Raw genomic sequence first — 22,561 nt, forward strand, 5'->3', positions numbered from 1 at the left:
TTATATGGCTCCAGGTGACATGTAGGGAAAGGTAAGTAAATTTACTGCAACCAGTGTTTGAGGTCACAGAATGAAGGCCGATAATTTTCAGACACAGAGACTTGACCGTAATGCAAAGAAAAATTTTTAGTGACAATAACTGGGTAAGTGTGGACAAACCTAACCTAACCTAACCCCATTCAGGGTGTCACCAAGTACACCTGTGGGGGATGGTCTCCACTGAGGCACTGAACTGTCACCCAAACCTGAGAAAGAGGGGTATGCAGTCCATTGGTAGTAACATACTGTTCACAGCATTCTAGTTTCTGTCATTTTATTTAGTGGTGGACCTGGGCATGGAGCCATTTAAGGGCAATGAGTTGCTCCATTGATGGATGTTGCTTCTGGTGTTAGAGAGCCTGTCTGTGATCTCTAATGACCATGGTGATTCTGGAAGTCCACCAAGATACTGCCTTCCAATTGGCAGATCCTGAAGAACAGGAGACTGCTATGCCTGTTGCTAATACAATGGCAGTGGTTGTGCTCTGGACAGTTGCAACAATACCTTCACAAAGGGCGACAGCAGAGGCAAAGGCATCCCTTTCAGCATTGTTGAAAGTACATATGGTAGACATCTAGGAGTCCAGGAAGAAAATGACTTTCAGAAAATAATCACTGTGACACACAGCATCATGGACTCTCCAATGGATGGAGGGGGAAAACCAGGGCTGCAAATGGAAGATCAGTGGCCAAATAAGATCCAAACACCACACAGAAAATTGTGGGGGCACAAGTATTCAAGGGACAAAGATTGAGCTCTAGGACCAAAGTTTTGATAGCTTTACTGCAGTCAGTAGTTACAGCTCCAACCCACAAAGTGTTGTGCGCACTTACGTCACCCAAAATGAGGAATAGTGGGGGGAGCTGAGAAATCAGTGTGGACAACACTTCACCACTGAGAGAGAGATTCATATAACAGACGGTAAAATCCATAAATATCCTCACACGAACAGCCACAGCATCCAAGATCATATCAAGTGGCACATGTTCACTGTAGACAGAGTCCAGACATGCAAACTCTGCCCAATTCTCTATTACAGTCAACTTGATTCTTATAATAGCCCTAATGGCCATGGAGTGTAGGGGTTCGGAATGCTGGGACTGAATTTTCCAGAAGGGCACTGCAGGAAGCTGGGTAAATACAGAAGAAATGTCACAGCTCAGCCAGATGGGTGAAAAAAACTGTTACACTTCCACTGGAGGATCACTCTATGGTGGCAACATACCATTCCCAGTGTTCTTGTTTCTGACATTTTGTTAGGTGGGAGACCCAGGCAAGGACCAAGGAGGTAGCACATGCCCAAGAGCCTGATGCCTCAAAAATGGCTCTGAACACTGTGGGACTTAACATCTGAGGTCATCAGTCCCCTAGAACTTAGAACTACTTAAACCTAACTAACCTAAGGACATGACACACGTCCATGCCCAAGGCAGGATTCGAACCTGCGACTGTAGTGGTCATGCGGTTCCACACTGAAGCGCCTAGAACCGCTCGCCCAGACCGGCCGGCCCTGATGCCTCAAGTTCAAAGGATATGGCATTAATACACATTGGTTCTGAAGCAGGTTGTGTAGGGTGATTGGGTGCCACAGGGGCAACCAGGAACTCTGCCTTGGGTGCAGAGTTGGTACATGTGGGGTCTGATGGCATGGGGACCACCGGAACCTTCTTTGTCTTTGAATTCTTCTTTTTTTCCCCTCTTCTTGGATGGTTTTGATGTCCATGTTGGCTTGTCTGCCCTATTTTCCAGGACAGAGGAGGAATGCTAAGTCCTACAACCAACAACCCATTGGTCCATCAGCCACTGCCTGGTATACAATTGCATATCAGCAGAATTCTGGGAAGGGAGTGCTCTGAAGGACCTCTTTCTAGTGAGGGATGATGGAGAAGGGTGTTGCTTCTCTGGCTGGAGATTGCAGTTTGATGTCCCCGGTGGGTGGGGTAGGATGCTCCCAAATTGAGTGTTTGGGAAACAGTCAGAGGAGGGACTCCAACCACCAGGGGAGAGACTGCACTGGAGTGATCGTAAGGATCCGACCCAGAAGGCACAAAAGTGTGAGGGTACTTTCGTTAGAGAGGCTGAGCTGTAGCTGTGGCAAATATCATAATCATACGTACAGGATGTAAATGATAATATTTATTTTTGTTTTCCTACTACTTCAGTCCATCCAGAGTATTGTGTTCTTGGATTTTATTTTCTCTTTTGAAGATACTACAGCCCAGTGAGCAGCAGGAATGGTGCTCTCCCTGCCATTGACACAAATGGAGGAAGGGGCACAAGGAGTGTTTATATGCAGCTGACACCCGCAAACCCCACAGATCAGAGTGGTGTTACCATGCACAGATATGTGCCCGAATCTCATGCATTTGAAGCTGCACATGGGAGGGGAGATAAGGTTTCACATCATATTGATACCCCATCACCTTCGCCTTTTCAGGTAACAGACACCATCAAGGGCCAAGATGGAGGCCCTAGTATCAACCCTATTGTCTTTGATCCCCCCTGGGCATGATGGACAAAATGCACACCATGCCACTTCAAATTGGTATGTAACTTGTCATCAGTATGTAAAAGGATTTCATAGTGGAAGAGAATGCCCTGTACCATACTAAGACAGTTATGGGGGATAACAGTTACATGTATGTCACCCAGCTTGTCACAGGTGAGCAGTGCCATGACTGAGTTGGGGATTACATTTTAATCAGAAGTGAACCACTTTTCATTTTCAAAATTGCTGTTACTTCTCCAAATGTGCCCTTAAGGTCTTTAACAAAGAATAATGGCTTTGTGACCATAAATAAATCCCCTTGGTCCTAGACCAAACTAAGTATTGTGGGGAGTATATCTGGCTTGACTCTTAGCACTACGTTCCTTCCACAGAGTAGCAAGGGAAGGAATCAATGTGGGGTCATACCTCACTGCACTGTAGTAATTCTTTCCTTCAGAAGGGACTTCTTGGGCAATGTGGTCACCATCCAAAGAAAGTTTATGCCACTTCATTTGTGAATTATTCACCTTGATGCCACCCACTCCAAATGTAGGCTCTCCCGATGGGCAGCTCCTTTGATTAACCATTGCCCAGAGCCCTGTGCCCCAGCCACAAAGGGAACATGCACGGAGTTTCCAGCTCAGGCACCAATAGTGTGATCCCTTTCTGGTTAGGGGGCTATCACTGGGCAGCTACTTGTCCCCCCTCCCCCCCGCCACCAATTCCCCTGCCCACCACCACAACATGATGGCTTTTGGTTTTTGGTTGTAATACCCTTGCCAGAAAGGATGGGTGCAAAGGCAGAAAAACACAGAGTGTGGAATGCACACTGAATTGGATGACCTTCCCTGCAAGATCTGCACTTCTGTAAAATTTGGATGAGGAATAGTGGGGAAAACCCAACAATGGGGACCCTATAGTGGAGGATTAGATGTGCAGGAAGAGAAAAAAAAAAGAATGACCAAAATTAGTAACCAAATCCAAGCAAGTGCTCAAAAAACCCCTTCAATTCAAATTACTGAACTAATAGACCTGCTTGAATCAACACTTTTATACAAGTATTTCAAATTTAACAATAAACTCTACAAATGAGCAGCCTGGCAATGGGCTCAAACCTTTCTGAATTATTAGCTCAAATACTTATAAATAATTTAAAGACAAAATCCCGAATTTCAATCTCCACCTCCTCAAAAATATCATCTACTATTACAGGTTTGTAAATGATACCATCATTTTAATCAATGGCACAAAAGATGATATCAGTAAGTTGAACCAATTATTCAACAACTCCCATGAAAAGATAAAATTCACAGCTGAACACCAAGTAGGTGGCAGTATAATGTACAGTAAAGAATAGCAGACAATAGTTCGAAAAAAATTTCAAAACGTTCCTAAACTGTTTCCTAGATGTTTTCAATGAAACTTTTACCCCTCAAGCCTGACTACAAAGAGTGGCCAATAAAATAAATTGGATTACATCAGGAATAAAAGTTTCTAGTGCCAGGAAAAGACAGCTTCACAATGAGTTACAACATAACAAAAATGTAGACTTAGTGAGGTATGTAAAGAGAGATAAGAATACATTCAAAAACGTTGTACAGGCAGCAAAACAATTGGCTAGCGATATATGTATTAGTAAATGTGAAAATATATGAAAGGCAATGTGGGATATCATCAAATCTGACTTGGGAGTAAAGAACAAGTGCCAAGAAATTGTCCAAATTAAAATTAAAAGTGATGTGGTTATAGAGCCTTTTCAAATGTCAAACTGTTTCAATGATTTTTTCGTAAATGTGGTAAAGTCAGAAGTAGATACCACAGCCCACCAGGACAAGGTAGGTGTCAACTTTGTAAATATAAGAAAAAATGCAAGCCTTAAAACATTCAAAAGAATTATCCCAAAAGATGTAGAAGAAGTTATAATGTCTTTACAAAACAAGAAATCAGTTGGATGAGATGAAATTCCAACCACTGTAGTCAAGACTAGGCTAAAATTATTAATCAGTCATTTGAGGAAGGATATTTCCCAGATGTGTTAAAATATGCTCCATAAGACCATTGTTCAAGAAAGGCTCATCAGATGACATGGTAATAATGCCCTATTTCCCTGCTCGCAGTTTTTGCTAAGGTGATATTTATTTATTTCAAATTCCATGAATCCATATAGTGATTAATCACAAGGATGTGGAACGAGTCAGATTTACATCTTTATAGATATACAAACATTAGTACAAATGACAAAAATGTAGCAATCTGATGTAGCAATCTGCTGATACAAGCTTAAAGGGTGAACTAAAATTAAATAGATACAGTTCAAATAAACACGACATAAACTACTGGAAATAACTTTTGGTACAGGAAGAATAAAATTCGTACACTGTTCATCTTAGGCAGCGAAGACAAATTACAGCTAACATAAAATAAACATAGAATAGATTATAAATAGGAAATACATTAAAAAATTATAAAGATGGTCACTAGAATGAGATTTTCACTCTGCAGCGGAGTGTGTGCTGATATGAAACTTCCTGGCAGATTATAACTGTGTGCCCGACCGAGACTCGAACTCGGGACCTTTGCCTTTCGTGGGCAAGTGCTCTACCATCTGAGCTACCGAAGCACGACTCACACCCAGTATTCACAGCTTTACTTCTGCCAGTACCTTGTCTCCTTCCTTCCAAACTTTACAGAAGCTCTCCTGCATACCTTGCAGAACTAGCACTCCTGAAAGAATCAATATCCTTTCTTATTGCGGAGACATGGCTTAGCCACAGCCTGGGGGATGTTTCCAGAATGAGAATTTCACTCTGCAGCGGAGTGTGCCCTGATATGAAACTTCCTGGCAGATTAAAACTGTGTGCCCGACCGAGACTCAAACTCGGGACCTTTGCCTTTCGCGGGCAAGTGCTCTACCATCTGAGCTACCGAAGCACGACTCACGCCCGGTACTCACAGAATGAGAAACATCTCCCAGGCTGTGGCTAAGCCATGTCTCCGCAATATCCTTTCTTTAAGGAGTGCTAGTTCTGCAAGGTACGCAGGAGAGCTTCTGTAAAGTTTGGAAGGTAGGAGATGAGGTACTGGCAGAAGTAAAGCTGTGAGTACCGGGCGTGAGTCGTGCTTCGGTAGCTCAGATGGTAGAGCACTTGCCCGCGAAAGGCAAAGGTCCCGGGTTCGAGTCTCGGTCGGGCACACAGTTTTAATCTGCCAGGAAGTTTCAAGATGGTCACTGATTACGCCCACTCTGCAAGTGCTTTCTGAGAGAGTAGAAGGACTCATCCATAAGGTATTTTCTTAATTTAAATTTAAACGTAGGTGGGGAATTAATGTGGGCTTTGATATCAGATGGAAGAGAATTGAAGAGTTTCGCAGCAGAATAATGAATACCTTTTTGTACAATACTTAGCTGTTTTTGATCTCTGCATAAATCATTTTAGACCTTGTATTGTGATCATGGTATGCACTATTGGATGTGAAAAGAGAATGGTTATTCTAGACAAAAATCATCAAAGAAAATAAGTACTGACATGTGGTGGTTAATATTTGGAGCTTGTGGAACAGGTTTTTGCAATAATATCTTGGATGAACACCACTCATTATTCTAATTTCTCTCTTTTGAGCAGTAAAGATATTTTTGGCTATAGGTTCATTACCCCAAGAAATTACACCATATGGCATGACAGAATGAAAATGGTCAAAGTAAGCTTCTTTGATAGCATTCATATCACCAACAGGGGTAATTACACACAGGACATAAGTTGCTACCCTCAGTCTTTTATGAAGATCTATAATATGCCCAGACCAGTTTAACTTATTATCAGTTATAATGTCCAGAAACTTAGAGTGGCACACTGTAATATATTTTCACTGTCACAGTATAAGTTGACTGCTTTATTTTCTTGCAGTGATGTATGGAATCCATTAAATTCAAACCAGTGTAGGACATCTACAAGTACAGCATTATATTTATTTGCTAGTTCACAGATTGATTGACTTTCAAGCATAATAGTAGTATCAACAGCAAAAAGAGAAAGTTTGCTCTCATTGTTTGTACAGAGTGGTAGATCATTGACAAAGATAACAAACAGTACATGACCCAAAATGGATCCTTGTGGCACTCCACACCATAATGAGCCCCAGTCACATGAGACAGGACAGCCATCAAAACCATTTAGTATCACCATATGCTTCCTATTGTGTAGATATGACTCAATCCATCTATTAGTACTACCATCCAAACCATAAAAAATGGCCTTTAAGAGAATTTTGTGGTCAACATAGTCAAAGACCTTTGACAAGCTACACAAAATTCCAGTAGTGAAATTTTTTTATTTAGAGACTCAAAAATTTCATTTGTGAGAGAGAAAATAGGTTGCTCTGTTGCTCTAGTCTTTTGGAAGCCAAACTGATTTTTGTTGAGATGTTGAGTATGTGTGGTGCTCTACAATCCCTTTCTACATTACTTTCTCTAATATTTTTGAGAATCAACTTGGATGGTGGTTGGTCAAATTAGTTTTGTCACTCTTCATAAAAAGTGGTTTCACAATAGCAATTTTCAATCTTTCTGGGACAATACCTTGCTGCAAAGGTTCATTAAAGTGTGGCACAGGACTTGACATATAAAATCACTCAAGTGCTTTGCAACTTTCAATGAAATGTTGTCAATACCTGTGGAACTTTTGTTTTTTAAGGATTTGATTATACTTCTGACTTCACTAGTGGTGACTGGAGCTATGCAAATTGGGTCTTATATGTTGTGGTTAGCTCTTTGTAATAACTTCATGGCCATATTTAATGAACCCTTACAACCAACATGATCTGCTGCAGTTAAGAAATGATTGTTAAATAAGTTAGAAATTGCTACAGGATTATGTACTACTTTGGCATTATGGCTTATCTCTATAGTGTTATCATACTTTTTTTCCAGACTCTCTCTTTATGATATTCCAAGGTTTTAATTTTGGTTTTAGAGTTTTCAATTTCAGGTATAATACATAAGCTTTTGGATTTGTTTATCAACCTTTTTAAAACTTTATAGTACAGTTTCTAATAAGATATTTTAAGAGATCATTTAACAATCTTAATGAGGCATGTAATTTCTTCTTAGTCCTGCAATAAATTTTAATTCCTTCCATAATCCATGGTTTACTACAAGAAGCCTCCGTGTTCTTCCTGACAGTTCTTTTTAGAGAAGACATTTCAAACAGGGGGATAAATTCATTTAAGAAATTGTTAAATTTATCACTGCATCACTTATCCTATAAACTGGGTCCCAATCTACTTGTGATAGATAGTAATTAAAGTCAGGAAGAGTTTCAGTGTTTATACATCGAAAGGACTGGTAGGTATGGGAGACTTTGGTGCACAAACTGATGTTGTTAACCTTAAGCAGTTGGCCATCATGATCAGAAAGGCCATTTATGACTTGGCTTATACTTGCAGTGTCAATTCTGTTCTTGTCAATGAAGATACTGTCTATCACACTTTAGCAATTTTCTATAACTCTAGTGGGGAAGATAACCATAGCGTCCAAGTTGTAAGAACTCATTAAATGTACCAGTCCTATTGTTACTATCAGTTAAGAAGTTGACAGTAAAGTCCCAAGCAACTATTAAATTTCTGGGTTTGGGAAAAAGTTTGCCCAAAAGCACTTCTAACTTACTCAGAAAAATACAAAATGTCCCTGCTGGAGCTCTGTAAATTGTAAACACTGTTCTTTGCAGTTATTTCAGTCCCACAGACTTCAAAATGTTGATCTGCAGAATATTTGTTTTAATCTAAAGGTTTATAAATGATTTTATTGCCAATACAAATTACAGTACCACCTTTCTCTATACTAGTTCTACAATAATAATCAGCTAAATTATACCCCTCAAGTAGCAGCCCTTCAGTTCCATTTGTCATATGAAGGATTGTTGCAAAACATCTCTAAAACTTTCTCATAGAAAACGATATTATAGTTAAAGATCAGTTTGGATTTCAAAAGGGGAAAAATACTATAAATGATATCAGGGGATTCACTGCAAAGATAAGCTCTGCTTTAGACAAGGGTAAAATGGACACAAGTATTTTTTGTGATTTGACCAAAGCTTTTGACTCGGTCAACCACTTACTACTTCTACAGAAGTTAGAGAGAGATGGGATCATGGACAGGGCATTGCAGTGGTTCAAATCTTATTTGTTAGAAATAAAACAGAAAGTTATTCGAAATTAAAGTGGAAAAAATTATTCTCTCACTGGAAAAAGATTTTTACAGGGATCCTGCAGGGCTCAATTTTAGGGCCTTATCTTTTTCTGATGTACATAAATTATTTACCTTTAAGCACTGATGTTCACTCCATTTTATTCACAGAGGACATCTCAGTTTTAATTGAAAATGAAAATTTAGAACAGATTTATGATACTGTGGTAAATATAATGGGAAACCTAGAACTATGGTTTCAGCAAATCGATTAAAACTCAATGTCACAAAAACACAATTAGTGCAGTTCAGTGCTAAAACATCATAAGCATCTCCTGTAAAAATAGTGCATGGTGATCAGGAAATGACTGAAGCAAGTAATGTAAATCTTCTAGGTCTAAATCTTGTCAAAAATTTAAATTGGAAAGCACATGTACATTTGTTAGCAAACAAAGTAAACAGCTTAGCTTATGCGATGAATGACTTATCTGGTTCAACCCTTATGGACACCAGGAAGATAGTCTACCACAGCAACTCTGAAGCTATAATTCAACATGGAATAATTTTCTGGGGAAACTCTATGAACAGCCTGAGATTACTTACACTTCAAAAGAGAACCATAAGAAACATGTATTTAGTCCAAAAAAGAACATCATGTTACCCATTATAAAAATACTAACCATTCCTTCTCTGTGCATCAACAAAATTTTTATTTTCATATGTAAAAATCATAACTTACTTGACAATTTTCGTTTCAAGCACAATTACAGTACTTGTCACAGACACAGTTTCAAGCTTCCCTCTCATAATTTAAAACTTTATGCTCAGACACCATTGTACATGGGATTAAAAATTTACAATAAATTAAATAACACAAATCTGTTAAATATGGAGTTTGACCCAATAAAAGATTATGATTTAATAAGCTAGTGGAAAATGTTATTATTCAGTTGAAGAATTCATGCAGGACAGTTTGGCAATTTGAAAAGAAAAGTAACAATAAAGTGTATTGTAAATTCATTGTTATTATATTTTATTTGCAAGCTGCAAAATTACCATAAGCGTTATATATGTTCTGGTTAAATTGTTCACGTATAAAAATTCAGAAATGCCTGCTTAAAAATGTTAATTATTATAACCATATTTTTTTAAAGTAATTTGATGTGTCTACAGTACAAAAAAATCTATGCTTTGTAATTGTAAACTTTGAGACAAATGTACTACATTCTACCTTCTTAACAGAAGCCTAATATAACCATACTACAATCCACAGCTCCTTCTGTCACCCCACAGCCCACAAAATGGCAACATCGTGGTGCATGACCAATAGAGTTATCCAACTACCACTCTCTGAAGATACATGTGAACAAGAAATTGAAATAATAAAACAAACAGCTACTGCAAATGGTTATTAATAGTTCCACAGTAGAAACCCTAAAAGACTAAACAGTGGCAAATAAAAAAAATAAAAAAATAAAAAATAAAAAAAAGCAACATCGTCCGTACAATCCCATTACTAGGTAATATTTCGTATCAGATTGCCAATGTATTCAAACAAAAAGGCATAAACATATCCCTTACTATAGACAAAAAGGTTAGACAGAAGCTACCTAACAACAGCAGCACACAAAGGCCAAACATGTGGATAGTTTGAGATTAGATTCAAAGAACACATAGACACACTAAAAAAATAAAACATACCACACATCAGCAATAGCCACCCACCCGCATGAAACAAAACACCATGTTAACAATACAAGTATCAGCATTCCACACACCCAACCTAAAGCCAGAAAACTAGACATCCTTGAAACACTCCAAATATAAAAACACCAAACACAAAAACCTGAATCCATCCTAAGTGACAAAAATGACAATATCTAAAACAGTATCATCTCTGTTTTCAGCAACTGCCTAAGTTATTAAATTTGCAATGTACACACACACAAACACACACACACACACACACACATACACACACACACACACACACACAAAAATCACACCAACTGCTTGTGATCCCTGTCAGCTCGAAACTATATGTGCATCAATTAATGGTACAAATTGTACATCTATCTGCAATTTTAAGGCATTAACCAATATATTACCCCAACCTTTAGTCAGTTATTATGTGTAATAAAAATGTAATCTTAAGAATTCCCTGATTTGGAAAGTTTGCTGCCATCCAATCACTCCTTCCATTCTCTCTCTCCCTCTCTCTTCCTCTTTCTCTTCCTCTTCCTCTGCCTTTCATTTCTATCTATGAATCCCAACTAAAATTGTTATTTATGTATAATTTTACCACTGTAGCCAACATAATCATTGTGTTTAAACTTAGCAACATGCCACCTGACTATACAAATGAGTATGAATTTTAAACTATATAAACTCGACAAAATTGGATGTATATACCACCTGAAATAATTTCTGCAACACACATATTCAGCACCTCAAAATGAAGATCTCCAAAATCCTTTAAAACTTATTCTGTAATAATGTGGTTATGATGCATATTCTTTATACTTCGTGATAATGTTTCTCTTTGGTACATCCACCTAACAGCTTAGAGACACCAACTTTGTTTACAAATATGACAGTACAAATGTGATGTGTGACAACAGTGCAAGGAACCTGTGACCACTGGAAGTATTCTATTTTACTTATTTCATTTTTACCATCAGATATAAGTTAATTTTTTGTGAAAAAGCCCAAAACCATGTTCTGAAATAGTGTTCACATGTATGTCATACTAACAAATGTAAATCCACCTGATGATGGAGGTTTAAACCTTTGAAATGCATCATGGCTATAAATAAACAGTGACTGGTGACACTAAACTTGTTGTTTCATTTGAGTCATTAACAGTCATGGTAAAGCCTAACATAAACTGTTAGCATTTAAAGTAAATTCAACTATGATCAACACCAAGAAGACTATCCAATGGAAAGGCAGAGTGGGAGGGGAGAAGAGGGGAGTGGGAGGGGAGGGGGAGTGTAATTAGTAGAAGTGTCAATTCAATGCACCTATCAACCTGACCCTCTTGGATTTCTTTCAGACTTGATGCATTCAGTGACCCAGATAATAGATGGAAAAATACCAATTTGCAGGTGTGTGTTACAACTGTGAAGAAAGTTATAAGTCTGGATAGTTTGGGATTTGTGCTAAATTTACATGTGTATGTCACAACATAAATGACTGTAATTCTGGTTCTAATTCAGTTACAGCAATAAAAATGGTACCATTGGAAAGCTAGCAAATAGACCTTTACAATGATATGCCACATGGCAGGTTTCTGAGAATATTCGTACTAAAGATCACTGACCTTGACCTTTGACCTTAAATATCTCAAAACACCCCATCTTCAATTTTTTTTAAAAAAAATAATTAATTGCTACAGTATGTTACTGTAAATATGGTAAATATCAAGATGGCACACCAAAGGCATCATGCACAAAAAATTGTTTTGTCAACTTAAGTACACCATCAACAGGCAGTAAGCAGCTATGTATCCAGTTTTTTCTATAACACCAGCCAATAGCAGTTACTTTTATTCAGACCAGTTCTTTAGTATTTCTAGGTGTGAACACCTTTATTTCAACCAATCAACATTAGCCTGTTTTAGTGAACAGCCAATTGGAGAGACTCTTATTTCAACTAGTCACCATTAGTCCACTGATCTCTATATATTATGCAAATTTTGTTTCGTATGTTTTATGGCTGTGGCTTGTTTAACAAAGTGCAACGTAAATGTGTCATAAAGTAATATTTAGTAGAAAATGGATTTCAAGTCAAAATGGTATTGTTGCAATCCGTTTAGGGAAGAAGGTCATGCAAGAGTGCAGAAGAATTTAAGGAATGTTCGGGAGTCGATGATAAACAAATATCCTTATGTATTGTTAGCGGGAAAAATTTGCAGTAAATGTAGGAAAAAATATTGTAAAACCTAACAATCACTGCAAACGTTGCCTCAGTTGTGCCAGGTACTTAAGGAGAAGATTTAAGTGAACATGAAGTAGCATCAGATCTGGCACTCCATGCTTTAAATAGTAGCCTTCAGTATTTAGGTGAATCTCCTGTGAAGAAAAAGAGGCTTTAGAGTGAGAAAAAGTACCCAAAGCAAAAACTGAAAAAAATAGCCTCTGTATTGGAGCATACTTATATGGCACAACCAGAAAAAGAAGAGTGTGAAAATGGAGAAAGTTAAATTATCATCCAGCTGAAAGATAAGTTTCACAATTCAGACCGTATGTGCAACAAAACACAAGTTCTAACTGTACTCCCAAAGAGTTGGAGTAAAAGGAAAACTATGAAAGAATCTTCTGCTTCAGATTACATGGTGTGGAGAGCAAAACAGTTAATAGGAGAACATGGTATATTGTGACACCAAATCCAAAGCCAGGTAAGACATTATGTGAGAAAACTGTTAAGTGTGTGCATGATTTTTACTGTGATCATGACGTGAGCCATATGATGCCAGGAGGAAAAGACTTTGTGTCTGTGAAAGAAAATGGAATTACAGTACATAAACAAAAGCAGCTAGTGTTGCACAATCTTAAGGAACTGTATGCATATTTCAAGATTAATACCTAGATATACATATTGGATTCTCCAAAAGTTGTGAGTTGCGGCCAAAGCACTGTGTTCTTGCCAATGCCAGTGGAACCCATGCTGTTTGTGTGTGTGTCTTGCCAGTGAATTTCAAGTTCATGATTGAAGGTTGTAAGCTTAAAGCACTGACAAAGAGTGAAGAATACACATGACTATCATACGAGTACTGTAGCATTTGGTACATGTAATCCTGCACTACCAGCATGTTTCTTAGATTTATGTCTCTATTGTCCAGGTGTGACAAGACTAACTGATTATCTGTATGGTCTGTTTGGTAAAAACTGCATTGGCAAAATTGCATATAAGTGTTGGTTAACTACAGGCAGGGTAGTTCGAGAGGCTATAACAAAATCAACAGATGATTTCACTGAGGTGTCTGCATCTAGGTTACAACAGTTTCTACCACACTCATTCATCTCCCAGAAGCAGTCACATTTCTGTAAAATCATTAAAGAAGGTCTCAAAGTAAATGAGTTTCTTGTTCTTTGTGACTTTGCAGAAAATTACTCCTTCACCATTCAGGATGAGGTACAAGGAGTCCACTGGAATAATTCACAGGCTACAATTCACCCATTTGTATCTTGCTACAGAGACTCAAGCACTAATCAAATATGACATGTATCATACGTGGAAATATCTGACTGCCTTCAGCATGATGCAGTGTGAGTTTATTCTTTCCATACAAATTTCACTAATTTCTTAAAATGTCAGTTTTCAAATCCAAAGCACATTTATTGCTTTTCAGATGGATGTGCTGCCCAATAAAAAACAGAAAGAACTTTATGAATCTGTCCTACCATCAAGAAGATTTTGATGTTACAGCAGAATGGCATTTTTTTGCTACAGCACATGGTAAAGGACCCTGTGATGTGGTAGCAAAACTTAAAGAGATTAGCAAGACTTGCCAGCCTCACGTGACCTTACGAAAATCATATTTTGACATCACGACAGTTGTTTGAGTGGTGCAAGGAAAATATTCCTTCACGTGTCTTCCATTATACATCGGTTTCCCACCATTATGAAGATACGGCCAAGCTGAAACAACATTTCAAAAATACAAGGATGATTCCAGGTAACCATAAGCTTCATTGTGTAATTCCTTTTAACAAAGGTTTAGTAAAGACAAAGACATATTCTGATTCTTTAGAGAGTAGAAAAGAGTCAGTGATTGCTATGGTGAATAAAATGATTTTAACAAATATACATGGATTTTTTGCTTGTTTGTATAACAGTCATTGGTGGGTTGAATATGTCTTACAAACATGTGAAGAAACAGATGAAGTAAAGGTCAACTTTTTGTATCCACATGGACTATCTCCGTCATATGTGTTTCCTGCCAAACCAGACACTTGTATCATCAGAAAATGTGACATTATCACAAGAGTGGATCCAGTGACACCAACTAGAAGGAAATACAATCTCCCTGCATCAGATCTGGCGAACATTAACAATTTATTAGGAGAATTGTGAGGAGAGATCTAATAACTTTTCATTGCCTTTTAATTACAACTGTAATGTAAATAATGTAATGTAATGTAAATAATTCATAATACCACTATAATAATGTAAACCATATTTTTGTACAATATTACTTATGGCTTGCACTTTATCATAATTTGTGTTTCATATATGTGTGTTACCTTATACATTTCGGTAGTGTTTTGATGCTGACAAAATAATTTTTTGTGCATGATGCCTTTGGTGTGCCATTTTGATACTTACCATATTTATAGTAATGTACTGGAGAAATTAAATATATTTTTTTTCAAAAACATTGAAGATGGGATGTTTTAGATATTCAAGGTCAAAGGTCAAGGTCAATGACCTTTAGTATGAAAATTCTCAGAAACTTGCCATGTAGCATATCTATGTAAAGGTCTATTCATTAGTTTTCCAATGGTACTATTTTCATTGCTGTAGCTGAATTAGAACCAGAATTACAGTCATTTTTGTTGTGACAGACGCATGTAAATTTCGCACTAATTCCAAACTTTATTTGTGCTGTTGCTGTAATGTCCTGCAGTGGCCAAGCATGTTCTGAGAAAAGAGATGTGAACCTCCTGGGGGAGTGGAGGGGAAAGGTGTGATCAAGTGTGACTACATTGTGAAAATGGATAATGCAGTGTCAATTTTTGACCTCATAATTAACAGTGCAGCTCATACATGAGTATGGCTCATATGCAGGCCAATGTGGTAGTAAGTTCAGTATGCTATTGCAGAAGAATAATTCATGGCAAAAATTACACAAAAGTATCTTTACTTTGCCCTTTTAGTATCACTTCTTGTTACTAACCAGTTGGAAAATTTGATTACAGTTCTTCAACTTGCCAGCTTGAGATATCTCACTTATGATTTCGTGAAGCATGAAGTCTTAATATCTGCAATTACTGTAGATCTGCACAAGGAATCAGTCCACTTCTCAGTATAATAATTCGGTAAAAAAACATGGAGAACTGCTTGACTGAACTTTTAAACCATTATTCTCATTTGTTCACTTCCTAAAAACTCAAAAATTATGTTAGCCATCAAAGACCAATATGAGTTGTTAGATGAGCTTGTTGACCTCTTCATCCATTTCCTGATATGGTTGTGAAATACTCTAGTTTTGTAAATTCTTTTCAGCAATTGGTGTCCCAAAGCTTTTATGTATTTGATTTTTGACTCTAGTGTCGTCTTCACCATTTTTTCGATTTTTAACTGCTTCTTTCCTTTTTAGTTATACCTTTGGAAGATTAATATTGATTATACAATATTTCTATGTTTGGTTTATTCATTACTTTGTTTAAGTAAAACTAATCATAACTTGGTTCATTTGTCCATTACTTTTAACTTCTCATTATAACTTAATTAGATGACTTCTTTGGCCAGGCTCTGAAGTACAGTCACAAGGTGTTTTTCTGATGTGTGAGGATAATGTAAATAGTTTGGTGCTATCCAAAGTAAATTTACTTAATTAATATACATATTTTTAAATGAACAGGAAAGAAAAGCAAAATATCAATTCATCTACAAAGACAAATCTGCATTATTTAAAATAAACATGTGAATGAGAAATGGAGTTCTAGAGCTATGGTATTCTGTTAAGTGTCTTAAATGTGTTTGGACAAGGAAATGCATTACTTAAACATTAATTTGATTTAATCAGGGAGGTATAAAAACAGTGGATGTAGCCCCTGTTTCTCACAATGAAAATAAGTAAAAATAAGTTTATTGTGTGGTACCTCTCCCTGCAATTCTAGTAAAGCCAGTCCGTATCCCTGTAGAGTACTAGGAGGCAATTTATTACATCTTTGTTAGACAAAATCTCTTCAGGAACTAGTGACCCAAATGCTTTGTGTCTCTTGGTCGCTAATGGCTTGCATTGGAATATTAAATGTAGACCTTTTTTGAAGTTCCATAGTCAGTCATTCAACAGTGAAACACAGTTAGTGTATTTTAATGAAGCGTAAATGTACATGTAAAAATTCCAATTCCTAATATTTCCAGAAATGAAACACTGACTTGACTGCCTTTGTGAATGATAGCACACAGTTATTGTAAATGGATTAATTAACAAAATGCCTCTCTAAACAATTCATTCTATAGACAAAAAACTGCACAATTAAAGTCAGCTGTAAGTAAATTTAAGTTGTAGGATGGTACACATAAGTGGAGAGGTTACAAGTTCACAACTATCAATTATTTAACCAAACCTTAATATACCTAAGGCTTACTTTTCTATGAAGACTCCACCCCATTCCTTGCACAAAGTTATGAATTATTTTGTTAGTCAATGACTGACATAAAATTGTCTCATATTCAGGCAAATTGTACAAGGTGCCAGTTTTTCATGACAGGGTGTTGTGTCTCATCACAGGATAGGAATAAACACTGCAGTATAAAAGAAGGGTTCAAATATCAGAGTTTCAAAAATGCTATTAATTTTCATGCTAGTTGTGAAGTTACTCCTAAACATTTACTTGAATAACTGTAATTCAGTTATGATTGTATTGGAAAGTTGCCAAAATATTAAGTTGGATTTCAGGTCTGGATCATTGCTTGTAAGTTGTTAAAGAACACACAAACTGACAAACATAAATATAAATCTCCTCTATCAGTCTCGAATTATGGAAACATTCTGAGAGCCTACATCAAAGGAATGCTGTTGACAACTGATGTTGATTTAAGAGCAGTTACGAACCTAGCTGCTGCTGATATTTTTCTTTAAGACTTTCCATCCTTTCATCTGCATCGCGTTGCATCTGTTCCTTTACTAACTCAAGAGTAGCTCTTGTTGAACTTATTTGTAACTGCCAGTTCTGCTCCACTTGTTGTACCCTCCGTTCTGCTTCCTCATTTAAATGTTCTAAATGAGAAAATAGAGGATAGCTTACTGAAACTTACTTCTATCAATTAACGACATTTATTTAATCAATTACATCAGTTAAAACATAACAACTAAAGAAACATGATTTTGTTTCTTCAGATTTCTGGTACACGTTAATCTATAATACCTGAAAAATAGAAATACTTTCAGTATTAATTTTAAAACGATACATACCAATTTCCTTCTCATGCTTTTCTGTCAGTTTTTCCATTTGTTCCTGGTATGCCATATCAATTTTGTCCAATTTTCTACGAAGGTCGAAGATATCCCTATCTGCATTTGTTCTGGTTTTTTCTATTTCCTTCTGGTAATATTGTTCCTTTTCTGCTAGATTTGATCTCAATTGTTCAACCTGTATTGTAAACAAATAACTTCATTAGAAGTGTACTTAATAACAAGAAGTTAGGTTTATCTGCTCATGAAAATGTATTTTCAGTTCCTGTTTGTACAACAAATCCTCATTATTTAAATTACATTAGGCATGTGAACACCTTTCCTGTCTACAAATAACATAGGTTGCTGTAACTTCAGAGGCTAATTTGTATATGAAGGATATGAAAAATCAGCAACAAAAGATATATCAGCGATTGTATAGCACATGGAATTTAGTGAGCAATAAAACTTGTTGACACTTGCTCGTGGATTAGTTATCTGCTTTACATTTCTCCACATGCATACATTTATTTTAAAGTTCACTAGTTTCAATCTCTCTCACCTTTTCTTAACCATGCACAGTAAAATACACACACACACAATTTTTTTTTTTACCTGTACACCTCACTCCTTTCTGTGCCACACTGAGTGACAGACTGTACATTTGTAGTGATATGACAAGAACAATCACATAGTCTTATTCAAAGGCAAAACAGGTGGCAGACACTGGTTCATGGCCAGAATATATGGGAAATCAGTTCAAATAAAATTGCTTGCAAAATGCATCCTAGAATATTGCTCAAGTGTTTGGGACTAAAGTGGGGATATTGAACATATTCATACAACGGCAGCAAAAATGGACACAGTATCTTGACCCATGGGAGAGTGGCATGGAGACGCTGAAGAAACTGAACTGGCAGAAGCTTGAAGATAAGATGCACACTGCCCCAAGAAAGCCTACTTACAAAGTTTAATGAACCAGCTTTCGGTGGTGGATCTATGAATATATAACCCTCTACATATGCTCATGTAGGGACTGTAAGAACAAGTTTAATCTAATTACAGCATGCACAGAGGCATTTAAACAGTCATTCTTCATGCATATGTGAATGGAATGAGAGGAAGCCCTAATAACTTGTACAACGGGAAGGACCCTATGCCACGCACTTCACAGTGGTTTTCAGAGTACGGATGTAGATGTAGATGTAAATCATTTCTCCTTCAAGTGTTATATCTACATATGTTACCGCTGTTTTCAAATTGTGATTGACTGCTCACAACAAACTTCACATGGTGGTAAATGTACTGTCTACAAGAGGCTCTATAGTGAATACCACGTACAGGGTGTTACAAAAAGGTACGGCCAAACTTTCAGGAAACATTCCTCACACACAAATAAAGAAAAGATGTTATGTGGACATGTGTCCAGAAACGCTTAATTTCCATGTTAGAGCTCATTTTAGTTTCGTCAGAATGTACTGTACTTTGTCGATTCACTGCCATGATTTCATATGGGATACTCTACCTGTGCTGCTATAACATGTGCCTTTACAAGTATGACACAACATGTGGTTCAGGCACGATGGAGCTCCTGCACATTTCAGTCGAAGTGTTCATACGCTTCTCAACAACAGATTCGGTGACCAATGGATTGGTAGAGGAGGACCAATTCCATGGCCTCCACACTCTCCTGACCTCAACCCTCTTGACTTTCATTTATGGGGGCATTTGTAAGCTCTTGTCTACGCAAATGTAGAGACTCTTCGTGCTCGTATTATGGATGGCTGTGATACAATACGCCATTCTCCGGGGCTGCATCAGCGCATCAGGGATTCCATGCGGCGGAGGGTGGATGCATGCATCCTAGCTAACGGAGGACATTTTGAACATTTCCTGTAACAAAGTGTTTGAAGTCCCGCTGGTACGTTCTGTTGCTGTGTGTTTCCATTCCATGATTAATGTGATTTAAAGAGAAGTTATAATATGAGCTCTAACATGGAAAGTAAGCGTTTCCGGACACATGTCCACATAACATATTTTCTTTCTTTGTGTGTGAGGAATGTTTCCTGAAAGTTTGGCCGTACCTTTTTGTAACACCCTGTATATCTCCATTAGAAGGATCATGATTACTATGATCATTATACCATAAGGACTTACTGAATGAGGCAGTGCACCTCTTAAGACATTGACCTCATATTCAGGAGAATGTAGTTGCTCTGTCTTCCCATCCTGATTTGGGTTTTCTGTGGGATTCCTAGATTACTCAGGCAAATGTCAGAATGGTCCGTAATCTGGACTATAGCCAGCCAACTGACCTATCATTGTAAATTACATCCTCATAAAGCAAAATACATATGCTATGTGCTTTTCATTTTGGCATATCGATCTGCATTGTTTTGCCTTCAAAAATCCTATATTATTGTGAGATGATCTCAGATGAAAGAAGATAAATAAAGAAATAAAGATACTTACATGCAACAAATACTCTTTTCCTCAGTGACAAGTTACTCCAGAATATGATGTCATAAAACAGTAGTGAATGAAAATAGAAAAAAGTAAGTCAACTTTTGGATATTTTGATCCCCAAAATCTAATGTTATATGAAAATTTGCAGAACTTAAATGTTTAAGATGATCTTTAACATGTGGCTTCTAATTCAGTTTCTTATAAACATAAACTATCAAGAATTTTGAATATTCTGTTTAAAAGATTATCTGTTCTGGGAATTTAATTGGCAGGGTAGTTTGATTTGTGTGGTTTTTTTTACATAAAAAACATGTGGTTTTCACTGATTAATAGCAGTTTGTCTGTTTTCATTGAATGTGAATCGCACTCAGTGAATTAATTAGAGTGTGTGTGTAGGTGTGTGTGTGTGTGTGTGTGTGTGTGTGTGTGTGTGTGTGTGTGCCTGGTATGTCACTAGTCATTATTAGGCCCACATTTTTTAGATGCAAAAATGTTACAAGAAAGGAGCAAAATGGAGGTGTCACTTAAAAAAAAAAAAAAAAAAAAAAAAAAAAAAGTGCTGAAGACAGTGCAAGTTTCAAATGATAAAATTTGTTATGGATCGTATGTATGTCATTAACTAACACCTGACTCAAAAAAATTCACTAAAGAATCAAAAAGTACAGTGAAAAATATCACTAAACACACTGACATTCATTCAGAAAACTGTTGCAGAAATAAAAGTTTTTTTTGTGAATCTGCATTTATGATTACTCAGAAAAAACCTGTAAATAGAACAGCAATGCACTCCTCAATGGACACATCAGGTGTGTATTTTGTTTTTAAACAGTAATCAACATTCTTGCTCTTGCTATATCCTCCCATCCGGGTATTTGGATAAGCTTTTCTTGAGCATCTGCCACATCTATCAAAATAGAACAGTGGGTTTCTTTTTCAAAAGACTCCTTCTCCAGTTTTTCATGGCTGTTGCGAGGAAGCATAAAATTCATTTTGCAGTTCTAGTTTAACTAACAGTTCTTTAATCTCTCTTATTGCAGAAGAATCATGTGGCAAAGCAACTAAATTTTGCATACAGTCTCAAAATTTTCACACATAAACACTGCAACTTTCAGTCACAGATGAGTATTCCTTTTTTAAGGTGCCACAAACTCAATGAATAGTGCGCATAATGCACATTATGTGTTCTGAGTTACAGAACACAGACTTGAGTTTGCAAAATGTAAGTAACATTTAACAAGCTTGATCTGTGATCCCTAGCCTCACTTGTTCATACATGTATTTTACCCATTTGATGACAAACGCACTGTGAAACTTTGCATCACAGTGGTGTTACCTGCTTCCTCAAGAAAGCAACTTAATAAAAGCATAAGTTCCACTTGTTCTTCATTCAGGAGTCCCATTAAAATATTCAATACAAATCAGTACTCCAGTCCGTAGTTCTAGATAGAATAAAATACAATGTATCATTACTTATACTCATTTGATTTCTGACACTTTTTCTTCATATGGAAACTGGAGCAAGTGTGGATCATAATTAAAGGCATAATTAAAGGCTGGAGCCACCAAAAATACATATTAAAATACATGCCAAACAATGGAAAATCCAGGGTGGAATATAAAAATATTATGAAAAGGAAAATTGCTACTCACCATATAGCAGAGAGTTGAGTTGCAGATAGGCACAACAAAAAGTACAGTTTACATGTCAACTTTTCAACCAAAATGTTGCTGCATGGCGATAAAGATTTTCTGGATTGTGTCGTCTTCGGTGATGAATCGACATTTCGCTAAGGTAAAATGTGAACACAAGTAATGAGCGCATCTGGGGGTCAACCAATCCGCATGAGATGGTATAGTTGGAGAGAGACTAAGCTGAATTTTTCTGTGCCATATCCCTGCAGAAAGTTTATGAGCCTTTCGTTTTCAGTTACGCAACTATAACTGGCATTTCTTATCTTGAGGCTCTAAATTATGGTTCTTTTCCTCAACTGGAAGAAGCTGAACCACAAAACTTTATTTGGCAGCAGGATGATGCACCTCCACATTAACATAATTCAGTGTGCAATTGGTTAAACGACATTGTACCTTAACGCTGGATTTGTTGCAAGGGGCCGAATGCCAGAGCTTGTTTTGCATGACCTCCACGTTAACGCACGAGCTGACTCAACACAACTTTCGGATTCATAACGGATCTTGTGTATGTGTCTCTGCTACCCATTGAGCAACCTGACTTTAGAAACAGCATTGTTGCAACAATTA

The 22,561-nt window shown here is 37.0% G+C and overlaps 1 protein-coding gene across 6 annotated transcripts in view; it reads right to left on the bottom strand.

Annotated features, from left to right (window-relative positions):
* The window catches only part of LOC126182750 (golgin subfamily A member 6-like protein 22), a 352,202-nt gene that overhangs the window by 89,771 nt on the left and 239,870 nt on the right, over positions 1-22,561 (bottom strand). For 5 of the 6 annotated variants that reach the window (XR_007536699.1, XM_049924876.1, XM_049924879.1 and 2 more), the window contains exons 9-10: positions 17,858-18,035; positions 17,498-17,662 (exon numbers count right to left, since the gene is read on the bottom strand). Coding sequence is in view for 5 of the 6 variants with exons in the window: in XM_049924876.1 (XP_049780833.1) it covers positions 17,498-17,662; positions 17,858-18,035 (343 nt within the window). In the remaining variant the exon portion in view is untranslated. The remainder of the gene's footprint in view (positions 1-17,497; positions 17,663-17,857; positions 18,036-22,561) is intronic. The other variant, XM_049924877.1, reaches the window with a different exon arrangement.

This window comes from Schistocerca cancellata, chromosome 1 (genome assembly GCF_023864275.1).
Source record: "Schistocerca cancellata isolate TAMUIC-IGC-003103 chromosome 1, iqSchCanc2.1, whole genome shotgun sequence".
NCBI lineage: Eukaryota > Metazoa > Arthropoda > Insecta > Orthoptera > Acrididae > Schistocerca > Schistocerca cancellata.